This window comes from Quercus suber, unplaced genomic scaffold (genome assembly GCF_002906115.3).
Source record: "Quercus suber isolate HL8 unplaced genomic scaffold, Cork oak 2.0 scaffold_351, whole genome shotgun sequence".
Classification (NCBI taxonomy): domain Eukaryota; kingdom Viridiplantae; phylum Streptophyta; class Magnoliopsida; order Fagales; family Fagaceae; genus Quercus; species Quercus suber.
Window position 1 is genome coordinate 503,646 of NW_027069803.1, and position 24,970 is coordinate 528,615.

General features: G+C 33.7%; 2 protein-coding genes across 7 annotated transcripts; both read right to left on the reverse strand.

The window, feature by feature from the left end:
- Positions 1 to 1,016: 1,016 nt before the first annotated feature.
- On the reverse strand, positions 1,017 to 7,749 carry LOC112000393 (uncharacterized). Of its 3 annotated transcripts, none has more exons than XM_065760054.1 (8): positions 7,464 to 7,749; positions 7,258 to 7,366; positions 7,028 to 7,143; positions 5,180 to 5,299; positions 4,875 to 4,964; positions 2,250 to 2,398; positions 1,644 to 1,864; positions 1,017 to 1,415 (listed from the first exon to the last, which is right to left on the reverse strand). In XM_065760054.1, the coding sequence occupies exons 1-8, from the start codon at positions 7,677 to 7,679 to the stop codon at positions 1,366 to 1,368; spliced, it is 1,071 nt and encodes a 356-aa protein (XP_065616126.1). In that variant the 5' UTR covers positions 7,680 to 7,749; the 3' UTR covers positions 1,017 to 1,365. The 3 variants fall into 3 exon arrangements, with proteins under 3 accessions (XP_065616126.1, XP_023888283.2, XP_023888284.2); XM_024032515.2 differs by having other exon boundaries at positions 1,597 to 1,864; positions 7,464 to 7,746; XM_024032516.2 differs by having other exon boundaries at positions 1,597 to 1,864; positions 7,258 to 7,356; positions 7,464 to 7,614.
- A 1,249-nt stretch (positions 7,750 to 8,998) lies between these two features.
- On the reverse strand, positions 8,999 to 21,229 carry LOC112000390 (transcription factor-like protein DPB). 4 transcript variants are annotated; one of them, XM_024032509.2, is made up of 11 exons: positions 20,903 to 21,229; positions 20,743 to 20,788; positions 20,404 to 20,654; positions 19,810 to 19,889; positions 18,487 to 18,530; positions 15,736 to 15,798; positions 15,464 to 15,610; positions 15,281 to 15,349; positions 14,992 to 15,090; positions 9,850 to 9,920; positions 8,999 to 9,545 (listed from the first exon to the last, which is right to left on the reverse strand). In XM_024032509.2, exons 3-11 carry the CDS (start codon positions 20,628 to 20,630, stop codon positions 9,308 to 9,310), a joined length of 1,038 nt encoding a protein of 345 aa, XP_023888277.1. In that variant the 5' UTR covers positions 20,631 to 20,654; positions 20,743 to 20,788; positions 20,903 to 21,229; the 3' UTR covers positions 8,999 to 9,307. The 4 variants fall into 4 exon arrangements, with proteins under 4 accessions (XP_023888277.1, XP_023888275.1, XP_065616122.1 ...); XM_024032507.2 differs by having other exon boundaries at positions 20,404 to 20,657; XM_065760050.1 differs by lacking the exon at positions 20,743 to 20,788.
- Between the last annotated feature and the right edge of the window lie 3,741 nt (positions 21,230 to 24,970).

Consider the following 24,970-nt stretch of genomic DNA (forward strand, 5'->3'; position numbering starts at 1 on the left):
TGGCAAAATGGTAGAAGCAATTTATACACAAACTTTACATAAATTGTAAAGTGTCGATTTAGATTATAAATCAGGTTTTCAATTTTAACGAAATTATATAGTACTAACTCACCAAAAAAGGATTATAAAGAAGAAGACCAAAAAGGTTTTCAATTTTCCATGGTCCCAAAAAATAAAACTTTTAAATATATTTTTCAGACGCCATAGGTTGAAACTATTTTAAAAAAGAATTTAAACATACATCTAATTAACAATCGACTGTTTTTTCCTCTAGTAAGATTCAATAAGATTTGGAGACCAAATCTTCCCAAAGTTTAATGAAATCATTCTCACCCAATTAATACCTATAGGGTGCATCAAGATTGACTTCAGGATTTACCATTTTAATCATAGTTTTACAAGTTTCCGTTTTATCATTTTCTTTTTCCATTTTGGCCAAAAACTCTCTCTATGTTCATTTCCCTTTCATGTTTTTCTTTTTGAATTAATGTTCCTTGCAAGAACTCATGCGATGTTTTACAATATAAGATATTCTCATAGGGAATTTGGTGAGGTTCATGAATTATAATACATCTTGATTGCTTATGCACACGTTTTGCTTGTGCCTAACGGCTAGTGAGGAAATGCCCTGCCAAAGACCCATTTATCAAATGTGCAGGAGAATATATGCTAGCACAATGAAAACCTCACAACTTGGGCTAGATATCAGACGTCCTAGTGGGGCCACCCCACGCCACCAAGAGAAGGGGGGGGGGGGGGGGGGGGGGGGGGGGGGTGGGTGGGGGGCGGTGGTGGAGGAGGAAGAGGAAAAAGAAATGTATATGCAAATCCATAACATTTGAAAGACCAAATTAAAGAGCACATCTACATCCATTTTCTGTTGGCAGAGGCATATCTTGAACGGTCAATTGCTTAGTCGAACCACCCTTCATATTTGCTTAAGAAAATAAGAAATTAACTAAGCCACTACTCCTTAGCTTAGAAGTTCCATTTCTTCCCATCAAAAAATAAATAAATAAAAAGGAAAAAGGAGATTTCATTTGTCATCAGCCCATCATCTTAACGAGCCAAGCATTTGACCCAACAAGGAAACCAAGCACATGCTCGTGTACATATATAAGAAATCAAAACAAGCTAAATAGGGAAACTAATCAATAAACCGCCCATTGTATGATTTTGCAAAGACAAATGAAATACATGGGCTGGCTACCTCCTAAACATGGGTACCTTGAAGTGTTTTGCTGTTTTCATTCTTGGGCTGGCTACCTCCTAAACAGGCCAGAACTTTGAAGTGTTTTGCTGTACTCAGCAATTGTCGGGGAGCTCTTCACAAGTTCCCAAATCTTGGCCACATTCTTCAACCAATCACGTTCGGAAACAGTCCTTGCAAATGAAGGGCACTTCATGGATAGAACCTGTAAGAGAAAATCACTTTTAAGTACATATATTAGTTCATAAATATACAGCCCCCATATCATATCCTAGATTTTCAAGAATTGATGTATACCGGATTATATCAAGATTTTAATGTATAAATGTGTGTGTGTGTGTGTGTGTGTGTGTGTGTGTGTGTGTGTGTGCACATGAGAAAGAGACCTGATCCCGCATTTTCCATAGTGAGGTATTGTAACTTTCATATTGACCTCTCGGAGATTCATCCTTGTTCTTCAGAGGGATTACAAACAAATTTGGCCACACAGAATCAGGATCAATACTCTGAGCACCAGAGGCCACAGAAGAAAATGGTTGATCTTTGGTCATATTTCCAGATTTGTCTCTCATGAAGGAAGACATGCCAAAATATTGTAAAATGGCCTTCCTCAATTGGACAATATTATGTGGAGTGAGATCTTGGTCATGCAGTCTGCAAACAGTGAAAAAACAACAAAGAGATTAGTTGCTTTTGTTGCTCTAACCTTCTGTACAGAACAACATATTGAACAGCAAGGTTGCACAACTTCTTGAAATGATATCTAAGAAATCAAAGAAAAGAACGAATTATACATATTGCAATTTGTGATTTGCAGATGTATACAGAAATGAAACACAGATGACATCATATAGAAACAAATGAATCTGGACATGAATAGAACATAAGTGATATCACAAAAGGTGGATCAAGGCAAATTCAATCCTTGTGCCCTTGTCATGTTTTAATCATTTCTTCTAACTTCTAACCTTTTGTCAAACAAACCATAATTATATCTCCATCTATGATGGTGAAAAACATGTGCGAAAATATCACTCACTTTGTATGGACAAAAACTGGAGCAGCCAAATACTCTTCACTTTCATGAACTTTATCTTTGTTTTCCTTTTCAGGCCCCAAATTTGAGCTCAGGGAATGAGCAGGGATTAGTGAAGATGGGTCAGGTATGCCATGTTTCAACAAATCCACCTGCAAGGAGATATCATGCAAGAGATCACATGTAAGAAGTATGGCAATGAAAACAACATTCCCCCATTAAAATTTAAAGAAGTTAATGCAAACTACTTAACAGGAACCTTAAATACTTAAATATTGGGAAGAGAGAGAGAGAGAGAGAGAAAAAAAAAGAGTCTGGTGATATGCAATAGTTATAACTTCAGTCCAACTTTAATTTTCCATGTAATGATCAGTCTTGTTAGTTATTACAAAACCATAAGGTCCATAACACCAATATGTTTAAACTTTCAATGGAGAATAGGCATGTTAAAAATTAAAATTATAAAATGAAATGTGCAGATTACATCAGCTGTGACAGTCTGAAATGTGAGAAACACTTGGAAATGGAGTTCTAATTGAGAAAGACCACTTTGACCACCAAATTTTTGTGCACCAAAGCACTGCATGTGTTGCCCATTAAAGGCAATTCATGGTTGCTACTGTCAGAGAATAGGAGCTATATCAACAATTGCAAATACAGAAAGGTTTAGCAGAAGCTGCAGAAAAATATTAAAGGGGAAAAAAAAGAATCAACACTCTGATTTTCAATGTCCACTCCACCATCCAAAATTATTGTCAACATTATTAAATTAGTAGGCTGGAGGGTTGATTGGGTTCGCTAATATGTCACAATTATTGAATTAGTGGGTTAGTCAGGTGATAGGGTTCACTATTATGTCAAATTAATGGATTAGTTCCCATTAATTTACCATATCCATTCCAATCAGCTTGCTAATTTGTTATTTTTAACATTAATCTCAAATTGGAGTGTATTGTAGAAATTTGTAGTTTAAGGTGGACATCATAGATTGAATGCACAACTACCCTACAATTTTTTTTTAATCGGTATAATATAAGTAAATGTTTAAAATTTAGCTGCTTTACAACTGCCCTACAATCTAATATCAGATAAGCTTGAGAGCCACATCTGAATGCCAGAACCACATTCAAACTTGTAAGGGAAAGTTACGAAACACAACCTCATAGTTTTGGGTAGATAGTTACAACCAAGGTTATCAACATCGAGATCCTACGTAGGACCGTAGGAGGTAAGTAGGATCGTGGATCATAGGATTGGATTATGGATCGTAAGATCCTACCTATTTTCAGATTTTAAGCAAAAAACCTATTGATAGTGACTTTGTATGTTATATAATCACTTAAAATACGAATCCATCCATTAAAAAAAAATTTTGCATCATAAAATGTAATTTGCACGCACTACATCGTTCTTATGTCATTCTAATGAAACAAAATATATTTAACTTTTGACATAATGTGTCTAAAAAAGTTCAATACATGTTTAATTAGCAACTAAGTACCAAAATATTATCTACACATATGGAAAATGTTTTCCAAATTCTAAGTTTCAAATCCAAAATAAGTTAGGCTAGTTAGCATATAAAAACTAGCTAACTACAAATTTACAATATGTAATCTAAAAAAGAATTCTCAATCTAAGGTAAACTAGCTAATTACAAATATGAAATCCAAAAGAGAATTTTCATTCTAAGGTTCTTCTAATCTAATTACTGTCATTGTCATATCCCATTTCATCATCTATATCCTTCTTAGTATCAACATCCAAAACGTTATACTTAAGTACTATATGTTTTTTTGAGATTTTATGTTGACATAGGGGTAAATTTGGGACTTCAATTCATTATTGGGCTTCTGATAACCCGTTGGCCTTGTGTGTTTAGGTGGATTATCTTACCCAAATGAATCCCACTTAAAATAAATAAATAAATAAATAAAAGCCAAATGGTAGGATCCCATACGATCCTACGATCCTACGATTCTACAATTCTATACGATCTTACCATTTTTGTGATCCTGCTACGATTTTTAAACTTTTTGGTGAGGTGGGATCGTAAAATCGTGCGATTTTACGATCCAGATCGCGATTTTGACAACAATAGTTACAACTATCCTAAAATCTATCATCATATAAGCCCGAGAACCACAATTGAACACAAGAAGCACATTCAAACATGTAAGGAAAAGAATTTTGAAACATTAATTTCAATAGAAATCTTAAGCATAAATAAAATTTTAAATAAATAAATAAAGTTTATAAAAATAAAAAATACAAATACAAATAAATAAATAAAATGAATCCATTAGTGTAGGAGGAAAAGAATTTTTAAACATTAATTTCAATAGAAATCTTAAGCATAAATAAAATTTTAAATAAATAAATAAAGTTTATAAAAATAAAAAATAAAAATACAATAAAATAAAATAAAATAAAAAAGGAGATACGATGTGCTTGTACATAAGTTACTCTTAAGTTTTTTTATTATTGGTAAGTAGCACACACAATAAGCGGGTCTTGAATGATGAATCCATTAGTGTAGGAGGAGAAAAAGCAATTTGAGCAAGACTTTATTGGCTAAGTTACTTATATAAAACATATGACAAGCAGTAATCAAGGAGAGAATCTTACAGTCAACATCAAACGCCACATGTTGTTATCATGAACTCCATCTGATACCACAAGCAATACGTGACAAATAGATGCCAGGAGAACACCAAGCTAGAAGGATTCCTTGCAGCATGGCAAAAAAAGACAAGTTCATAAGACCTTCAAACTTCAACAGTTGTAAATATGCGCTCAATTGCACAACACTAAAGATAATTGATAAATCAATGATAAAAGCGAATATCAGGAAACATGAAATGTATTTAGAGACTTTCTTTTATCTTAAGAAAACAAATAAATTAATAAACACACTTAGTCTCAAAGTTTACCTGAATACTCATAAGTTCATGAGCCAATTCAGCAGACAGAGACTCACCACTTAGAACTGATATTGTGGATAAGCCATCAGGTCTCATAATCTCAGTTAAAACAGAAGGACTAAATACGGGCTGCAATTCAAGAAGAATATATTATAAATGAATAAAGATACCTCAAGATATAGAGAATGCCTAAAAACATTGAAACCACAAACACAGAAAAAGGGCAGTAACTTTCAAATCCTCATGTAATGTATCAGACATGCTACTGATACTATGAGCGTTGACTTGTTTTCCACTGAGAGAGTTAAAAGCAGAAAGATATTTATGATGATACCCATGCCTCTTCAAGCACATAAAAGAAAGCAAGCTGTAAAAGCTAACTTGTCAAGAAGAAAACACTAACCAGAACTCTTGCCAACCAAACTCCCCACCCTCCACGAAGGATACAGATATAAATAATTAAGTTACCCTCAAGTAAGTATTCACCAGTTTCTTATATTTACTTACAAATGTCTTTCTATAGTATTTATTAAAGACAAATCACTTGGGAATATTAAATTCATGATTAAAGATTATTTGTATGGCATGACAGATGTTAAATACATAATACAGTCACCATGGTCAATAGAAAGGCACATGAAAAATTATGAAGTGAAACATGTACACACAAAGTGCCTTACTGTCCCATTAGACATTTAGCCACATAAAGCATCCTTTCTTCTTTGACAAGTAATTAGTCACATAAAGATTTCTTTCATTCTTCCCAACACCCAAGTTTTTGCTTCCCAAACTTACTTCAACTCTAGAAGATCTCTATGATTCTCAACTCGTAACTTAATGTGTGAAATTCAATAGCACAGAGGAATACATGATACAGACATGTTCTTGATGAAATTAATTAAAATTCTGACCGTTAATATTGGAGTAGACAAAGAACACTTACAAAAGAACATGTTAGTCTCTCTCTCTCTCTCTGTGTGGACACATAACAAGAGGCTGTGATGATGGGTTTTTTTTTCTTCTTCATATATTAAGAGTAGGGAAGTTTCAGCCTTTCAGGTATAGTTAAAAGGGTCCATTTTCTCAGGCAGGCCGACCCAGATGGCCTCTTTATGAATTATCACCCTCTCTCTTTTCTTTTCTTTCTTTTTTATTTTATTTTATTTTATTTTTGTTCTTTCCTGTTTGGGTACTGAGAAAATGAGGGAAGAGCTAGTAAGAAAAATAGAATACTTTCACATTGCATTCAAGAAAATGATGGAGCACTTTGATTGAAGTGGAAATTACATTATGTTTGTGTCTATGCAGTGGCGGAGCCACACACAAGGGTGGGGGGGCCAAGGCCCCCCAAAATTTAAAAAAATTATTTTATAGTATTTATATTATTTACATTTTAAAAAATGTAGCATGTAAAAATTGAAGTTGGCCCTCCCCAAATTTTGACTCATTTCAATGGTGCTCTTAAAAGAAAGAGAAATTATATTAAAATCATATAATTTAAGAGGTTTAACAAATTAAACTATGTAAAAAATGATAAATTTTTGTACATGTCTAATAGAAGAAACACATGACTTTTGTATGCTCAATAAAATTTAGAAGCTGATAAATCCTCTTAGTAAATTAATTTTTATATGTGTGTGTATAGAGGTTTGTCTTAACTAATATATTAACATCACAACTTGGCCCCCCCAAACCAAAATTTCTGGCTCCGCCCCTGAGTCTATGTATCTATAGCTTCTACATTTTCAATTTTTCTTTACTATTTTTTTTAGTGATTTTTGCATTTGAATTTTTGATTGAAACAAAGAATATGTACTTCAAACAAAAGAGCAACAAAATCATAAATAAAACCTTTACCTGGGTATCGAGAAGTATAATGCGTTCGGAAGAAATCCTAGGTTCAATGCCTACACTACAATGTCTTGCCATTGCTCTACTTTCTTCTGTCTCTATCGCAAATGGCGGTAGCATTCCTTGCATTGCAAGTAAACAAAAAAAACCCTATCTTATTCTTATCCGATCAACCACAAATTTCAACTAAAAAAAAAACAAAAACGAAAGAATTGGAAGCATTAGTATATACTAACCAGGTGAAGAAGCATCAAAACCATAAAGCTCGTTCATAATGGTGGACTTGCCAACCCCAGGTGGACCAATCACTCCCACCACAGTAAAATCTGTATTCTCTGTTAGAAACTGCATTTTATTAAAACCCTACACACCATTAGTAGCCAGGTTCCTTTACTTTTGGGGCTTTGTTTTGTTTGGTTGCAGAGAAAGAGAGAGAGAGTACCGGGAGAAAGCGATCGATGTGGAAGTCCCATGAATCGGAGAGGAGGTTGAGTGATCCAATTGGAGGGAGGCGGGACCGATGCGACGCCGTATCGTCATCGCCACGGCCGAACTTACCGGTGACTGGGCCGCCCGTGACGAGTCCCGGCTTTGCTAGCAGGATTTTAGGAGGGAGTGGAGCCGTAGATGGATTGGAGGAACCGGTTGAGGCAGCCATTGATGGAAGGAGTTTGTAACTCTAATTTGTTTTCCTTTTACCCAAAATCACAAAAGATTTATTACCAAGGAGGCAACTGTAACAAAGTTTAATATTGTCCATCCGAAACAAAAAAAAATATTTTTATCTATCCAACAAAAATTCGTAACTTTATTTTTAAAACATCTAAGATGGACTATTGCGATTTTTTTTTTTTTTTTTTTTTTTTGGAGAATACTTAATATTCTTAACATATAAAGAGAGAAGGAAAAATGTGTTTATATCTAAAAGGGTTTAACTCTTGTTTCTAAAAAAAAAAAAAAAAAACTAATTCTTGAATATACGATACAAATTTTAAATTTCTTTAACTCACGCTCATTTTTCAATATGAGATTAATACATTGTTTTTCTTTTAAAAAAACTAAATATTTTTAACATAAACACAAGGAGAGTAGAGAATCTTTTAAAGAAACTTACAATAATTAGTACAACATCATCGTAATAACTTTATTTTACAAAATTTAAGAAGATTGGATGTGATTAGCATAACATCATTGTAATATGAGAAGTGTTATGTACACAACATGTTTATAAACAAATTATAAGTGGCAAGTGATTATTGGTTTCAATTTAAATCTACCACTAAAATTACTAGTTAAAATTTTTTTATGCAACAATTACAATTAACTGCTAAAAAATGTTTATTTTTCTTGGCCAATGATTGCTAAGAAACACTTATATCAATGTAGAGAACATGAGTCTTTTCAAATTGTATAGTTCATTTGGATTGAGGGAGAGTAGAATAGAATAAAGTAAATTTGACTCAAAATTATGTTATTTTTTGCCAACTCTACTTTATTTGACCCAAAAGTAGGCTTTTCCATTGCCACTGAAAGAAGTAAAACTTCAAAGGTTTTAAAGCAAGAAACACTTATATCAATGTAAGAAATAAGAATCTTTTCAAATTGTAGGGTTAGGCTTTTCGGTTGCCATTGCAAGAAGTAAAACTTCTAAGGTTTTAAAGCAGGAGTTGAAATGATCAGTTTCTATTACTTGTCTTCTCTTTTTAGCTTCCTTGTTGAAATAGTGATTCATGGTTGTACATCTTTGTTTTGATCACAATTTGTTCCACAACTTTTATCATGCCTTGTTGAGATGACACATTTTGAGCGGCAAACAATCATTTTTACAAGAACCCATCACTAACATCACTTTAAGTTTACATCATTTACAATCTGCCACTTCAGTAAATTACGGAACAAGTTGTATCCCTAGAAACTTTCTCATGGTAGCGGGGCAATTGGCAATAACATAATTGAAGTGGAGACATAAATGCAATATACAATACAAGTCCAATTGTAGAACTGATTTTATAATTTCCTATGGAGCTGGACAATCCTCTAGAGTCATTTCTACTACATTTGGAGGCCAAAAAGCAGCAAAAGAATATTATAAGTGATTACAATAGTGAATAATGGACATGCAACTTGCCAGAAGCACAACCCCAAGAAGTTTCTAAAGACGGCAAACTAATGAGGTAAGGATGATCATTAGGGGCCTAACCAACTTCTGGCAAATTACTTTACAAAAATATACAGACATGCTGAGAATATTGTTCATGGAGAGATGTTCAAACTTCTTGTTGTTGATCAATGCTCGTGCTTGACACGTGCTTTTAGTATTCCAGGAAGAGGCGGTGAGGTGGGAGGCCTAATTGTTGTGTTTGACATTGGAGGAAGAGGTATCTGCGTTTGATACATATTTGACATGCTAGAACCTTCACCTCCATCTGCAGTAAAATTGTGTGCCATATCATCAACCTGTGGTCTTTCACAAAATTTCATTGCCTTCAGAACATAGTTGTCATCATGGAGCTCAAACGGGGTGCTGCAAATAGGACCAAATAAAATGATAGTGACCCTTATGTACAATAAATCAAATACTTGGAAAAAAAAAAATCAAAGTCTAGAAGATGCTTGGTTGGTTCCCTCTGCTTTTCTTGTAGCAATTTTAAGAGTCACTAAAGCAGGGGACAACATAGTATTTCTGACTATATCAATATCATGCTAGTGGGGACTCTCTTAGCATTCAACATCCCCTCTACAAAATGGTCTACAGATGTTTGAAGAAGATCAGTCGATTAATGGAAGCTGAAATTTGAGAAATATAGCATGCTTAAAGGCTTGTTTACCTGTTGAAGTCAAAATGCACCAGTTGCATATCTTCTGATATTTCCACCTCAACAGTTGCATGTGGCCGTGTCTACAGTTTCAAATGTCAGGAAAAAAAGAGATGAGGCATGTGAAAGCAACTGGAATATCTAAGGACATTTAAAATTTTCACAATGACAAGGCACTTCGCAAAGATAAACGTGAACAAATTTAAAACACTCTGCAGTTCATAGAACATACAAATAACAAAGAGATTAAAAATGGCAAATACAAACCAGTAAGCATTTCTGAGTATTTGTATTACTAAAATATAGCCTGGGTTAAATAACAGATCAATTTGAACATCTCTGCTCACACTAATCTTTTTTAACTCACTTTTCCACCTTTCATTTCAAATCTAAATGGACATAGAAAACTGCCATCACTTTGCTTGTCTAATTCATGGCGTGCATAAGGAATGGAAGGGGGAACAAATCAAATAAAAGAGGTGACAACTTTCCAGTATCTCACAGCATGTAAATAGATTGGAATTCATGGGGAAAAAAATCATTTGGCTCAAAAACAACGCAGGTTTGATAGAAGCAATGTAAATGTAGGACGCCTTCAAATCTAGATTGACGTAATGCACAAAAGCTGGATGGGACCTGAGGGGGGGAAAACATTAAAGAAAGGACTACCATAAAACCAGCTTTCTTGATAATCCACAGAGTCCTAATAACATTAGCAACACCCAGCATCTTCAATCTGTATCATCTCAAACTTTCTTATTAATTAACCCTTGGCTATTTTTATAAAGAAAGGATTATCTCCACAGACCCTCACTCCCTTCATGCTAGGAGGGCTAACTCTTTACACTGATGAAACATCACTTTCAACCTCTTCAAAAAGGAACCATGTTACAAAGGCAAAAGCCGGTCATTATTCTATGTTAACAGGCTGGAATCCCATAAAGACAACAAAAAAAAAAAAAAATGAAGGTGAGAATTGTATACAGGTGATCCTACTATCACAATCTCGCTTGATATCGCCAAAGTTGTAACGTAAATATCCAAAATTTTATTTTTTAGTACAGAATATGTCTATGCAAACTATTCAAACTTAGAAGTTAGAACTAAATTATTGTGTGATCATCAATTACACAATTTCAACTAGACTTGAGCACTAGACATATCTTGGGGTGAACATTCCATTTATTTCAGATTAGCCATACATACCCAAAACTTGATTAAGCCAAAACCCAAACTCAATCCTATTAATTTAATGTCATTAGTTCCAAATGAAATCAATTTGAATCAATTGACCAAAATATAATTACGCATTTTTCCCTTTATACATGTTACGATGAGCCATGTACAAAACTAAAAATAATTGAATAGGATTGAGTGGCCCAAGTACAATGTTAAAATGTTAAGAAGCAACATATTCATTAAATGAGTAGCTGAAATGAGAATACTAAAATGGATAAGTGGAAATACACGGAAAGATAGGATTCAAAATGAGGAAATTCGACAAAAGACAAGGGTAGCCCCTGTTGATGAAAAGATGAAGGAGAGTTAAGATGGTTTGGTCATATATGCAAAGGAGAGTGACTAATGCACAAGTAAAAATGAGCGAGTTTATCCAAGTTAAGGAAACGAAAAAAGATAGAGGAAGAATAAAAACCATATTAGTTAAAAGTAATAAAAAGGGACATGTCAATTAAGGGAGTAACAAAGAACATGACTTTAGATAGGGCAGAATGGAGGCAAAGAATACATACGATCAAACCTAACAAATATGTTGAGGATCCATATCCGACCCCAAAATTTTGGGACTAAGGCTTTGTTAGTTGTTTCCATGTTTTATGACATTCTAATTCTAGTCAAGTTAATAGGAACCAAATATATGATTTAATTGGTCCAATGATGTTCATATGTTATATACTTTTGTTGTAATTTTTTTTTTTTTTTTTTTTTTAAAAAAAAAAAAAAAATGAAGGTGAGAATTGTATACAGGTGATCCTACTATCACAATCTCGCTTGATATCGCCAAAGTTGTAACGTAAATATCCAAAATTTTATTTTTTAGTACAGAATATGTCTATGCAAACTATTCAAACTTAGAAGTTAGAACTAAATTATTGTGTGATCATCAATTACACAATTTCAACTAGACTTGAGCACTAGACATATCTTGGGGTGAACATTCCATTTATTTCAGATTAGCCATACATACCCAAAACTTGATTAAGCCAAAACCCAAACTCAATCCTATTAATTTAATGTCATTAGTTCCAAATGAAATCAATTTGAATCAATTGACCAAAATATAATTACGCATTTTTCCCTTTATACATGTTACGATGAGCCATGTACAAAACTAAAAATAATTGAATAGGATTGAGTGGCCCAAGTACAATGTTAAAATGTTAAGAAGCAACATATTCATTAAATGAGTAGCTGAAATGAGAATACTAAAATGGATAAGTGGAAATACACGGAAAGATAGGATTCAAAATGAGGAAATTCGACAAAAGACAAGGGTAGCCCCTGTTGATGAAAAGATGAAGGAGAGTTAAGATGGTTTGGTCATATATGCAAAGGAGAGTGACTAATGCACAAGTAAAAATGAGCGAGTTTATCCAAGTTAAGGAAACGAAAAAAGATAGAGGAAGAATAAAAACCATATTAGTTAAAAGTAATAAAAAGGGACATGTCAATTAAGGGAGTAACAAAGAACATGACTTTAGATAGGGCAGAATGGAGGCAAAGAATACATACGATCAAACCTAACAAATATGTTGAGGATCCATATCCGACCCCAAAATTTTGGGACTAAGGCTTTGTTAGTTGTTTCCATGTTTTATGACATTCTAATTCTAGTCAAGTTAATAGGAACCAAATATATGATTTAATTGGTCCAATGATGTTCATATGTTATATACTTTTGTTGTAATTTTTTTTTTTTTTTTTTTTTTGACATGGAGCCTCACCAAGGCAAGACCCTTTGGACCCACCCCTAGGGAGTAATCCACAGATACATGACCTCAATCGTCAAAATCGTGTATCAGGTAATTCAGGGCCCCTCCTATTGAGGGTCAAACCCGTGTATCAAGTAGAGAGAAGGAAAATGTTTAAATAAGTTCTTAGAGAAGACTATGAACAAAACTTTTCTTTTATTGGTGTTTCACCTTATGGGTCTTAAAACCGCAAGGCCACGACCTAACCCTCCACTTGTCATTTGAGCTAGAGTTCATTGGTGAGGACTATGAAAGAAAGTAAGAGATTTGTAATGCAACTTACCCCCACCCACCCCTTCCACCAAAAAAAAAACATTCATGACCCAGCAATAAATTACCCCAAAAAAAAAAAAATCAACAAAATTCTGCATCAAATATATGAATAAGGAGACTTCATATTATTGTGATCAAATTATATTAAATTAGCTGTGAATAGGCAACAGGTATATCACTCAACATTAATCTTTGGTCATTCCTGACCAATTGTACCACAAGTGAACAAACTAGTTAGACAATCTAAGAACCCACTTTCCAGATTCTCCTCATATGCCATTAAGGACCATTGGAGGTGATGGACAACACAAACTTTCGTGCTTTTTCCATGTTAAAGATAATGATATTTCAAAACCAATCCTTAAATATCCCCTATGTGCCTTTTCAATGTTAAATATAATGACGTTTCAAAACCAACCAATCCTTAAACAACCCCTATACATCAAGCTGATGACACATGATATGCAAACCCTTGGGCATACTAAGGGTTTAACTTTTTCTATGATATCACTAGAGTCGGTGTCCACATGCAATTAATCCAGCCACATGTTTAGCACTAAGGGGGATTGGATTGCAGTTTCTCATGCATGGCAAAACATGTGGCAGGTACAAGTATCACAGAAGGTGGCTATTTTTGGTCAACGGCAAGTGCCTTCTGCCAAAAGCAATAGGCTGCAGGTTGGAGTCCGGGAATCAACCTCTCTAAAAAAATTGGGGGGAAGGTTGTCTACCATGACCTCTCCTAGACCCTGCAAAAATGGGATCCTTGTGCGCTAGGAAACGACCTTTTTTTGAGATATTAATGGTTGATAACGCAATCTAGCAAAAGAAGTTTATAATAGACTGGTGTTGCATGTGTAAAGTTAGTGGTGACCATCTCTCCCTCTTTTTTCTCTCTCTTGTTTTTTTTTGGGGATCCTTAAAGCTAAGGAACTTCGTTCTCTTTGTCCTTACTCTTTTTGGAATAATGTGGGCCATGCCCAAAATGGCTGTGGAAATGCTAACTTGTTGGGGAAGGCACTTTGGTAAACATCAGGGCAGTCCCATCTAAAACTCGGCCCTTTGTCTTGTGCGGTAGATATGAAGAGAAAATATGCAGAAAATTTTTAAGGAATCAAACTATCAGCGGTTGAGTTGAGGAAGCTGCTTCCGATATCACTTTTCAATAGGATAAATCCTTGTTTCTAAAAATGACTAGAAGTGGTAATGCAGACAACAATCTTCCTTACAATGTCTTTGTTCTTGCACTTCCGCAAGTTACATGTATCTGTACTATATATTTCTAGAGAAAGACAAGATAATTGGTTCAACAACCCTTTAAAAATGTACAAGTGGGAATTTTGCTAATCATTGAGCTTCCCTCATGATAACAACATCATGTTCTGTCAGCGATTTATTTTGCGATTAACAAATTACCACAATGTTTATACCATAACCTCATAATTTTGAATCTCTTAAAGCACCAATGAGAAAATTATTAAGGCACAAAAAAACACACACAGAGTTGAAACCAGAAAAGCATCAAACAAAACATTTATGACTTTAAGTAAACACTGACTGTCACAGGGCGGGCACCAACCAAATTACACCTAAACCTTTTTCTTTTTTTCCTGACAGGGAAGTCACACATCACCTAATGCTCATAACATTACCCACACCCCATTCTTATGGGGGGAGGAAGTGCCTTTGAGCAATATCTTATTGACCAAATTACACCTAACCTTAGGTAGGATTGGCCAAATTACACTTAAACCTTAAGTAGGATTTATTTTACAAATTTTGGGAAGCCATTCTTGGGTCATAGCAAACCTTTAAAACATAGCACCTTTCTAATTTATTCACAGAATGGATGAAGCTTTGATAGAAAGGGAAATAGCGAGAAGAAATCTACCTGAACCAGAATGAAAGGTAAAGCCACACCTCCGCTGGGAGCATTTTCAGAGCTGTACAATTGCTCATTTCGTTGTATCAGGTTCTGGAGACCTACAAACTTTATGAAAGGAGATAGGAAGTTAGAGTGAACAGACATGATGAGTACCTAGTATCAGGTTCTGAGTTTCTTTATTATTCTTCTTCTTTTTTTAAGGTAGATCATTGAAAAAAAAAATTCCCAACCTAAGCATAGCAAAGAACGAATTCAAGCCAAAGCAATCATATAGGTAACAAATAGAAAGCCATACTTGTTCATCCAGTTCTTGCAAATACGCAGCTTTCTTTTCAATTCTATTTCTGAGTCCGAGGCGCTCTGTCTGCATTCATTAAATTTAAGGAGTTGTTTAAGCTCTAATTAAATCTAGGATTCTGATTACAGAAAAATCCATCCAATAACTGCAAGACATAAAAAACAAAAGTTGCATTCCAACCTTTAGTTCTTCAATATCGTTCAGGCTAGTTCGAGGCAGACCTTTCCATTGTATCTCCTTTTTATCCTTAGATATAATATCCATCGCCATGAGAACATTCAGAGCATCATACACCCTCCGCCGGATGTTTTTCTCATCATATTGTTGCTGTCAAATAGAAATTCAAGGGAGGGGGGGAGTTATATCAGCAAGTTCCACGTTACCCATGAGATTGCAGATGTGATTGCACAGATGAATAACATATCTATCTGTGAGGTTAAAAAATAGCAAACCTGATCTGGAGACGTTACACTATTGCTTGGATCAGCAAACTCCGCAACAAGTTCATCGGCTACCTGGATATTACTTTAAATTCTCAGAATTATATATGGATTACAAGATCATTGGTAAATACATGGACAATGGAAACAACAGCCATTGCAAAGACCAGGAAGTAATAATGAAAATTGTCTAAATGTTGTCCGGAGAAATGGATTTCTAGATACAGAGCTTCAAAATTAGAATAAATGCTCTTAATGAATATTTGAGGAAGATTCCCAATGACTATAAGCTATGATCATCCACAATTTTGCATGGCTGCTGAATACAGCATGCAGAGAGATAAAATAAACATGACACAGTACACAATAATATGCTCAATCCCAAGTCAACGAAAATTTGGATATTAATAACTCATCCAAACAATTGATTTGTAAATTCGCATGTTCCCAGTTCTAATCAAATTGATGGATCTGTATGAACCTAAGTGAAGACCTGCAGAAAACCACTGATTACTCCACTAGAATGCTTCTTAAACCACTGCCACTGTCCTTTTGAAGACCAAATGAAGAAAATGTTTTGTGAAGGAGAGAGAGGGAAGCTAATCCAACTTCATTAAGCAGGGCATTCCAAAATTTGAATGTCCGTAAATTCATTATCTAACTGCAATCCTTCTGGCAGAAAGTTTAAGTGTCAATCATAATCCATCGATGTAAAAGAAGGTAGAAAAATCCAAATCCTCAGCTCCTGATTTTGCAGTAGAACTTAAATTTATACACATAACTAATGCATTTCCAATAAAAAGTTCAATGTTGTAAGTGTAAAAATTCTGAAATGCATCAAAAGAATTATTTCATCAACTAAAACAAAGTAGAGAGAGACAACTTGAAGGCAGAGAAGTATTAGCATGTATGAGATAGAGAACACAACTAACTATATCTTGAATCATAAATTTAACAAAATTTACTTTTTAAAAAAAATAATTCGTTAGTTCTAATGGAGGAGAGGAGATTTGAACCTAGATGTTTTCATTGAAAGCACCAAAAAGTGTCAGTTGAGCTACAAGGCTCTTGGCTATATATAACAAAATTTACATTGATAAATGTATAATTATATGCTCTAGCAAAGGTTTGTCAGCTTAATAGAACCAAGTTATTCACTCAAAATTATTATACAGGTACAATCAGAATTTCTATGCATTGTGAATTTCAATTAATGCAATAGAAATTAAAATGGAAGAAAATTAAGCTACCCAAGGAAAGGAGATGAAGGAAGATACAAATGAAGTAACATTTAAAAGAAAGAATTTCAACAACAGAAAAGTTCATTACATGTGTGTGTGATTACTGGGAAGACGAAGTCATGATAACCCACTAGAAGAGTAATTATATTGGGCCATAAGTCCATAAGCTTTATATTTATAGTTGACATGAAAATTTTAATAAAGTATTGAAGGGTTTGACATTCAACTTTTAAAAGAGCCCATCACTTCAATGGGAACAATGAGAAAATGTTTCAATCACTCAAACATGCAAATATATGATCTATTACAAGTAGTCATGTCCATCAAAACATGGTGAATTCTGTTGACCCGAAATAAACATTCACTAATTTTCTACCATACTTCAATAAAAACAAAGACTTAGTCCCAAAATTTCAGGATCGGCATCGGCTATAAATCCTCAATAGACTAATCAAGGTTGGCCATAAGTATTCTTTTCTAATATTGTATACTCTATTATTTCCCTAATTGACATGTCCCTTTTTACCATTTATATTAATGTGATATTTGGTCTTCCTCTACCTTTTTTCATTCCCTCCACTTGATTTCAACTCACTCTTTCTCATTAGTACATTTATAGCTCTCCATTGAACATAACCAAACCATCTCAAGTGACTCTCCCTCATCTTTTTATCAATAATGGTCACCTAAATTTCCTCGTTTCAATCATATCTTTCCTTTTATTCCCACCTAGCCATCCTACACTCTCATTTGAGCTACATTCATTTTATAAATATCTTGCTTCTTAACAACCAAAAATTTTAGCCCAGCATTCAGAACCATAGAACAAGGTTGGTCTTATAATGTAATTTTCGGTCTTCCTCTACCATATATTTATTCCCTCAACTTGAATTAACACTCTTTCTTCTCATTGGTGCATTAATCGCTCTCTACTAAACATGACCAAAGCATCTCAAGTGAGTCTCCCTCATCTTTTCATCAATAGGGTCACTCATATCTTTAAGCAAATTTTCTCATTTCTAATCCTATTTTTCATTTTATTTCCACTTATCCATCTTAACATTCTCATTTCAACTACACTCATTTTATCAGTATGTTACTTCTTTACAACTTCTCAATAGCCCAACATTCAGTACCATACAGCACTGTTGGTCTTATCGCAGTCTTTTAAAATGAGATTGTGCTTCTATACTTCATCCACCTTGCTCTCATCCTATAATTTACATCCATTTCAATCTTTCCATCTATGTCGTACTTTAAAAAGAAGGATATTGGCAACACCCAAATTACTCCATCCTTAAAAAGAAGGATATTGGCAACACCCAAATTACTCCATCCTTAGTACATAGACATCAATAAACACACTCAAATAATAGAACTATAAATAAAAGCATTAACATAACATCTTGATCAAATATGAAGGTCATTTAATAATAGGGACAAGCACTCAAAAAATTGAACATTATAATTTCACCAAATGCAACAAACAAAATTAACGAATGACTTCAACAAATCACCTAACCTCATTGTAAGTAGTTCTCCCCTTGCTTTCCACTTTCTCGCACACTAAAAAATTCCAACAAAATTTATACATAAGACAGTCAAAATTTTGTCTTCATCAACTCTATTTTTTTCATCAAGGAAAAAAATAATAAAAGAATCCATTAACACAGCTGCAAAAATGGCCATGCTGAGAAAAGCAAGCCATACAAGGATACTTTCTACTTGATAGACTTCACAGCTTGTTAAATTGGTAGTTTTGGAGGGAAAGGAGAGGATATGGGGAAAGGATCAATCATATGAGAGCATATTTGTTTATCAAAAAAAATATGAGAGTGCGTTTGGATCAACTTTTTTGTTGAGAGCATATTTGTTTTCTTATTTGCTAAAAGTTGGCAAAAATATAGTTGTACACCTGTACTTGGAAAAAATGAAGTTTGAAAAAGTTGTACATAACCAAATAAGCTAACAGAGAAAAGCTAAACCATGCACACATTGAAAATCTCCTACCTGAGGTTTTGTATAAATGCAACAAATAAGTACTTGTCCTCTCAAATGGTTACTTCTCTAAGGGAGGGAGCATCAGTCATCTAGAAACCTCAAGAGATGAGTGCCATTGTGTCCATAGTTTGGTATGAAAAAAAATTTAAGATGAAATATTCTGTTAGAAAAGCCACAATGTGAAAGAGCATGAACTTATTTGTAACATTTATACAAACCTCTTGGGAAAATGTCATTTTGTGAAACCTCAATGGAGGTTAATGAAAGCGTGCCATTTCTTATCCCTAAATTACACATACACCTAGTGGGTTTTCAACCTTGACCTCATCCTCCATCTACTCTTAAAGGAGAAGGAAGTGCTATTTGATACGTTATTCAAAAAGGGAAACTGTATTTCACCTTAGGAGCCCTTTTAACTATATTGCTCTTTGCACAGAATCAGGCAAATTTACTAAAAAAGAAAAAACTGTCAGCATTACTTTTCCAGAATCGCTAAAATACCCACAGCACAATAATAGTAAAATTTAAAAGAAAGGGTGCAATTTTAAAAGAAAAGTAGACAGTTTCCTTCATTTTTCATTGTCTAAAACAAAACATAAAACACTCAAACAAGAGGAGGAGAAGAAATCCGTATCTTTTCCTCCACCTAAGAAAATATCCTACCCACTCCACTTTTTCCCTCTAAAATCCCAAACATCTGATGGAATTCAGCCTCTCAACATTTGGTACGTGCAAAGCAATCTTTGCTTAACTACAATTCATAACTTGCAAGGATTTTACCAATTAATCAGGGAAGAAAAAAGCAATGAAAAAGTACATAAAGAGATGAAGATGAATCTAACACCTTTCATGCTGAATTGGCGGAGTCCTCTTCCACTCTTATCACCTCCAACAGCCCGTTGCCCTCTCTTTTTCTTCTTGCTACTGTTCAGAAACGGATACACAGTAAGAAAGTATTCAAAGAAATTAAAGCTAAAGTTTCTTTATCCTTTTTCATAAGTAATATTAGTTTTCACTGAACAACAAGCAACTAATCATCTATTAGAACTATAGAATGAAATAGTTCACATCCAACATTGTGCATTCACATGAGAATTATAACACCAATATAGAATTACTGTAAGAATTTCAAAAGTCAGACATTTCAAAAGTCAGACATAAGTCTATCTTTCTACAACATAAATCTACAATTCCACAATTTCAACTTTCTCCAGCTCACTCAAAGTATAAACTGTATCAAATACACGACACATTTCGACAATGTACCCATCTACAATAACTGTAATTACCTTTATAACAATTTCGTGGACCCTCTGAATAACAATGTTAATTTCAAACAACAACCTAAGTTTCAATCCCAAACAACATGTCACATAAAAACCTCAAACCCTCACCCAACACACAAGCTCAAGATAACTAATAACAACAATGGACTCACGCAACAGCGCCTTGCGATCCGGCATCGTCCCCTTGGATGTCAAGATGGTTTAGTCTAAGAAAAGTGCTGTCACTGGCGGGTGTTGCCATGGTCTGCTCGCTCCGGCTCGACGGTGACCCTACACTCCGGCTTGTCGACACTGATTGGCCCGAAATTGTGGTGGCACCTCGACCTGGTGGATCCTCCTCCTCCTCCTCTCGACTCAATTGCTGACTCCTTGTCCCCATGGCTGTTCCCTCCAGTTACAGTTCCTACTATACCCACCAAAAAAAATACAATAATTATTTAATAAATTTTCAAAATTTATTGGTTTGGAGGACAACCCAGATGAGAACTGACCTCAAAAAGATGTGGGTGTTTGTTACTTTGTAGTATAACTATACCCCTATATTGAAGCAAAAATTAATAAATTAAAAAAATAAAAGAAAAAAAAAATCAAAATATGGTGAAATTGTGAAGTGTGAGTGGGTTTTGGAGAGAGACCCAGAAGAGAACTGACCTTGAAATGAAGTGGGTATTGATTATTGAACAAGTATGAGCGATGAGCAGAAGTGAAAGAAAGAGAGGTTGTGTGTTTTTCTTGGGTGTGGGCAAAAAGAGTGGGGTTTGTGAAGTGGGTTTTGGGTCTTGAGGATTTAGAGAAAAAAGTGTGGTAGGTATATGGGGTTGTTAAAATGGCGATCTATAAAGAATGGAGGTCAAAGGAAGAAGCTAACTGTAGGAAGAAGAGGTTAAGAACAATACCAGGGTTCAAGCGCACGGCAAAGAGGGAAAATATCAGGGTTTGGTTTTTAATTTGATGATACAAATACTTTGCAGTACAATTTAAGATAAGTCAGTCTATTATTTCTTCAATTGTGTGTGTGTGAGTTTTTCTCTATAACAAATAAAAAATTACTATTTAAAAAAAATAAATAAATAACCCCTCAAAAAATGGTCAAAGGACTCAAAACCATTGAGCGTATTAATTGAAAAAATTATTAATTTAAGTGATAATTTAGAAATAATAACATTTTTTTTATGTGTTACTATATAATTTTGGTTCAAACCTCATTTTCTCTCGAATTTAGTAAAATGAGCTTGTAATAAAGTAAGGCACAAATATAATTGAAAAAAATGGTGAAATTGGCTTGGTTGGGATTATATGGTCTTCAAGTCTAAAGTCAACCTTGGGTTAATGGGTGCCGCCAAATTGTTTAAACACGTTCTCTCAAAAAAGATTTTATTCGGAAAAAAAAAAAAAAAAAAGGGTTTTATGTCACTATACTTTGATATTACTAAATAATCACTTGCATTACTGTCCTAAAAAATATATTGTACTAATATGAATTTCAAAAATATTTATTTTACTAATGTATAGGTGTTTGTAAATTAATTTTAATTACAAAAAATTAATAATTTTTTGTGGAATAATATTAAAATATTATTTTTTAATTGATTTAATTTCTTAAGTAATATGGTATGTTTTTATTTTTTATAATTTAATAATTACAATGGCAGAAAGGGAAAATGTAGTGATGTTGTTTTGTAATAGTAGCATTATTTTTTAAAGATCTTCTCCCAACATGAGGAAATTCCAATAACTTCTGTTCAAAAGAGGAAAATTGTCAACACAGTTCATGAGAGTCTGAATCTAATACCTCAAACAAAGTAAATTCATTGAATAGATTGTCATGCTTTGCAATCAAAGTGCTTACAAAAATGGATAATGGTTTCCAAAAAGTCTAGAAAATTTAAGAAAAGGAAAAAGAATATTAGATGAAGGCGTATAAGATTATAAGAATATATTTGATGCATTTTTTTTTATTGTAGGTTTTACGCCTAAATCTCAACTTTCACAGTAAAGCATAGCTAGGTTAGTGAAAGTAGAAGAAACTATGCTTGGGTTCTTAACCTCTCTCTTTCCATCTTTCTCTTAAGCCCAATGTCACCAAACACTAAATTAATGAGGATTTTGATTCGATTTCTATTAAAACACTAATTCCTCACTAAAGTTTTATTAATCTGTGAAATTTTCACTTCTTCTCATTTTTTTAGCCAACTATAATATATATATATATATATATTATCCTCTTTCTTTGTGGTGTATATGTAGGCTCCATGCACCTAATGATATGATAGGACAGATTATTTATGAAAAAAAATCTTATTTTATCAAGTTTTTGCATGAGTTTCATGACATTGTGTAATGCACCAAGACGAAATAGAATACAATGTTTCCAAACATCCAGACCACAATTAGGTTCATTACGCATTATGGTTGAACTTAAAAGGAATTAAGGATCTACACTCTGTGGCACATATTGTTGCTAAATGTTCTTATGATGTTAGTGGTTTTATTAGTTGTAATAATTCTTCTCTCTCTATTTATATTTGGGATGCTTGGAAGAGTGACCTTGTTTTATGTTGTCATTGTTGTTTGAACCAATCTATATATATGTAAAATTGCATTTGCAAATATCATATCTTAAAGCATAAAGCTAAGCCCTACCAAACATCTTTAAGAGTCAAAAGTGGTTTGTAAATCTATTGCATTTTTTTTTTCCTCCTTTGAAATTACACCAAATGAACAATTTTGATAAAGGAGAAATACAGATGTGACTCTACCAGTCTCACTTCCGCCAAACTGTATGAAAACCCGTGGCCAGGTTCACAAATGAGTGTCATCATCAGCCCAAAGAGAGAGAGAGAGAGGACAATAATGAAAAGCTTTCATGAGTTGAAACTTGAAAGTAATAGTAAATTAGATAATATTAAAAAATAGAGAAGGAGATAAGAAGTAAGAACTCTTTCCTCTTTTTCTTACCTTTCTGGTAGAGTTAGATGCCCATATACCTGCTTTTTTTTCCTTTTTCTTTTTGAAAGCTTTACCCAGATAGTAATTATAAAGATAAATAGTTTTTCGGGACAACAATAAATTACATATTATATTTACCTTTATGTTTGGTCTGACCATCTCTGACTACGTGTTTTCATCTTAAAATTCTGGTTTTATTTTGCCTGTTAGGTTAAAATTTCCAAAACATATGAGTTTTGTACCCGATTTTAAAACATTTTTATTGTGTGACCACTTTTAGAGCTCAAGTCCTAGGACAAAAGTATGAGATGCTATTTTTCCTTTTAAGCTTCTAGTGGAACTCGAGCTCTTCACATTGGAACTCGATTTTCAGAGGTTCAAGCTCCAAAAGCAATCACTTAACATAAATGTTTCAAAATCAGCCACAGCAGTAATATGTTTGGAAAATTAGCCTAATAGGTAAAAAAAGCCTAAGATTCTTTCTTTTTTTTGTTATTCAAAAGAAAAGCACAAAAACCCAACCAAAAAAACATGAGAGAGAAGCACAAAAAAGACTGGCTAATGGACTATTCATTATGCAATTTGTTACTATGCCCATTTTGCAGTTGAGGTACATCTATATTTGGTCCAAAATGCATGAAAGATAGTAAAATTCAGATGAGGAAGAGACCCCCTTTAATTTCAAGGAAGCTTCGGCATCACGTAAAGACCAGAGAAAAAAGAAAGGACTAAAGATTCCAAAAGCTTGGTACTTGACTACTTTAGCCGAAGGACTAACCATATAATGAAAGTGTGGCATGACTATGACAGTGACAGTGTTTACCTTTCAATATTTTCCATAGGAAATCAAGATCTTCAACACCTTTTAGCACATGTATAAAAGAGGTGGGATCCATGATCTTTCACCGACTATCAATTACTACTAATAAGTGTGCAGACCAAATTTGCATGAAGGTGCTAAAAATAATATGACATGATGATTCCTATACAAATGTTGTCTTGTAAACTGGAATTCCAATTATTAGATCTTTATTTTTGTGAAAGACCATTGAATTCTGAAGAAATTTACATAATGATAATGGTCCCAGCTTCCAACGGGTACTGAATACTTTAACCTAAAAACTTCAACCTCGATGGGATTTTCATAAAGAAAAGCATTGGCAATCGGCAACCAGGAAAACCACAATCCATAATGACTACATTGAATGTTGACTCAATGTTCTTTACCGACTCTTTTCGATGTCAGAGAATGGTAATACTCTATAAGATGGGCTTGAATTTCTTGGGCCAAAACTGGGATTGGATTGTACTTCAAACATATTATGGGCCTCTTATTTTTTTGTCCAAGCCCTTTATGTGCCTAAACTTTTTGAGAAATGACATTTCATAACATTTTTACAATATTTTCACAATAAATTATATATGACAAGTTGTTACAGGTTATTATTGGTGGGGTAGAAAAGTAATTTCAACAGTAAGTTCAAATTAAAACCAGTAACAACTAATCACCTACGACTTGTTGTGAAAATGTTGTAGACGTAACATTTCTCAAACTTTTTTTTAACCCCTTTCATCTATTAGTTAAATATTTTAGGGTAACTTATATTTTTCCGACGATATGATAGTGGTCTCAAATTGAATTTTAAAATTTAAAATTTTTTAATTAAAATTGAATTTGTGATTTAATTTGAAACCACCCCAAATTATGTATAAGATTATGTAATTTACCCAAAATTTAAAAAAAAAAAATATATATATATATATATATAT

Coding starts and splice junctions, on each gene's coding strand:
- LOC112000393 (XM_024032515.2), bottom strand. CDS start 7,679: ATGGCTGCCTCAACCGGTTCCTCCAATCCATCTACGGCTCCACTCCCT. Junction 7,144..7,257: donor TTTTGATGCTTCTTCACCTG/GTTAGTATATAC, acceptor TTGCAATGCAAG/GAATGCTACCGCCATTTGCG. Junction 1,865..2,249: donor CCAGTTTTTGTCCATACAAA/GTGAGTGATATT, acceptor CACTGTTTGCAG/ACTGCATGACCAAGATCTCA.
- LOC112000390 (XM_065760050.1), bottom strand. CDS start 20,630: ATGGGGACAAGGAGTCAGCAATTGAGTCGAGAGGAGGAGGAGGAGGAT. Junction 9,921..14,991: donor TACCTTTCATTCTGGTTCAG/GTAGATTTCTTC, acceptor TTGAAACTGTAG/ACACGGCCACATGCAACTGT. Junction 9,546..9,849: donor GTGCATTTTGACTTCAACAG/GTAAACAAGCCT, acceptor TCCTATTTGCAG/CACCCCGTTTGAGCTCCATG.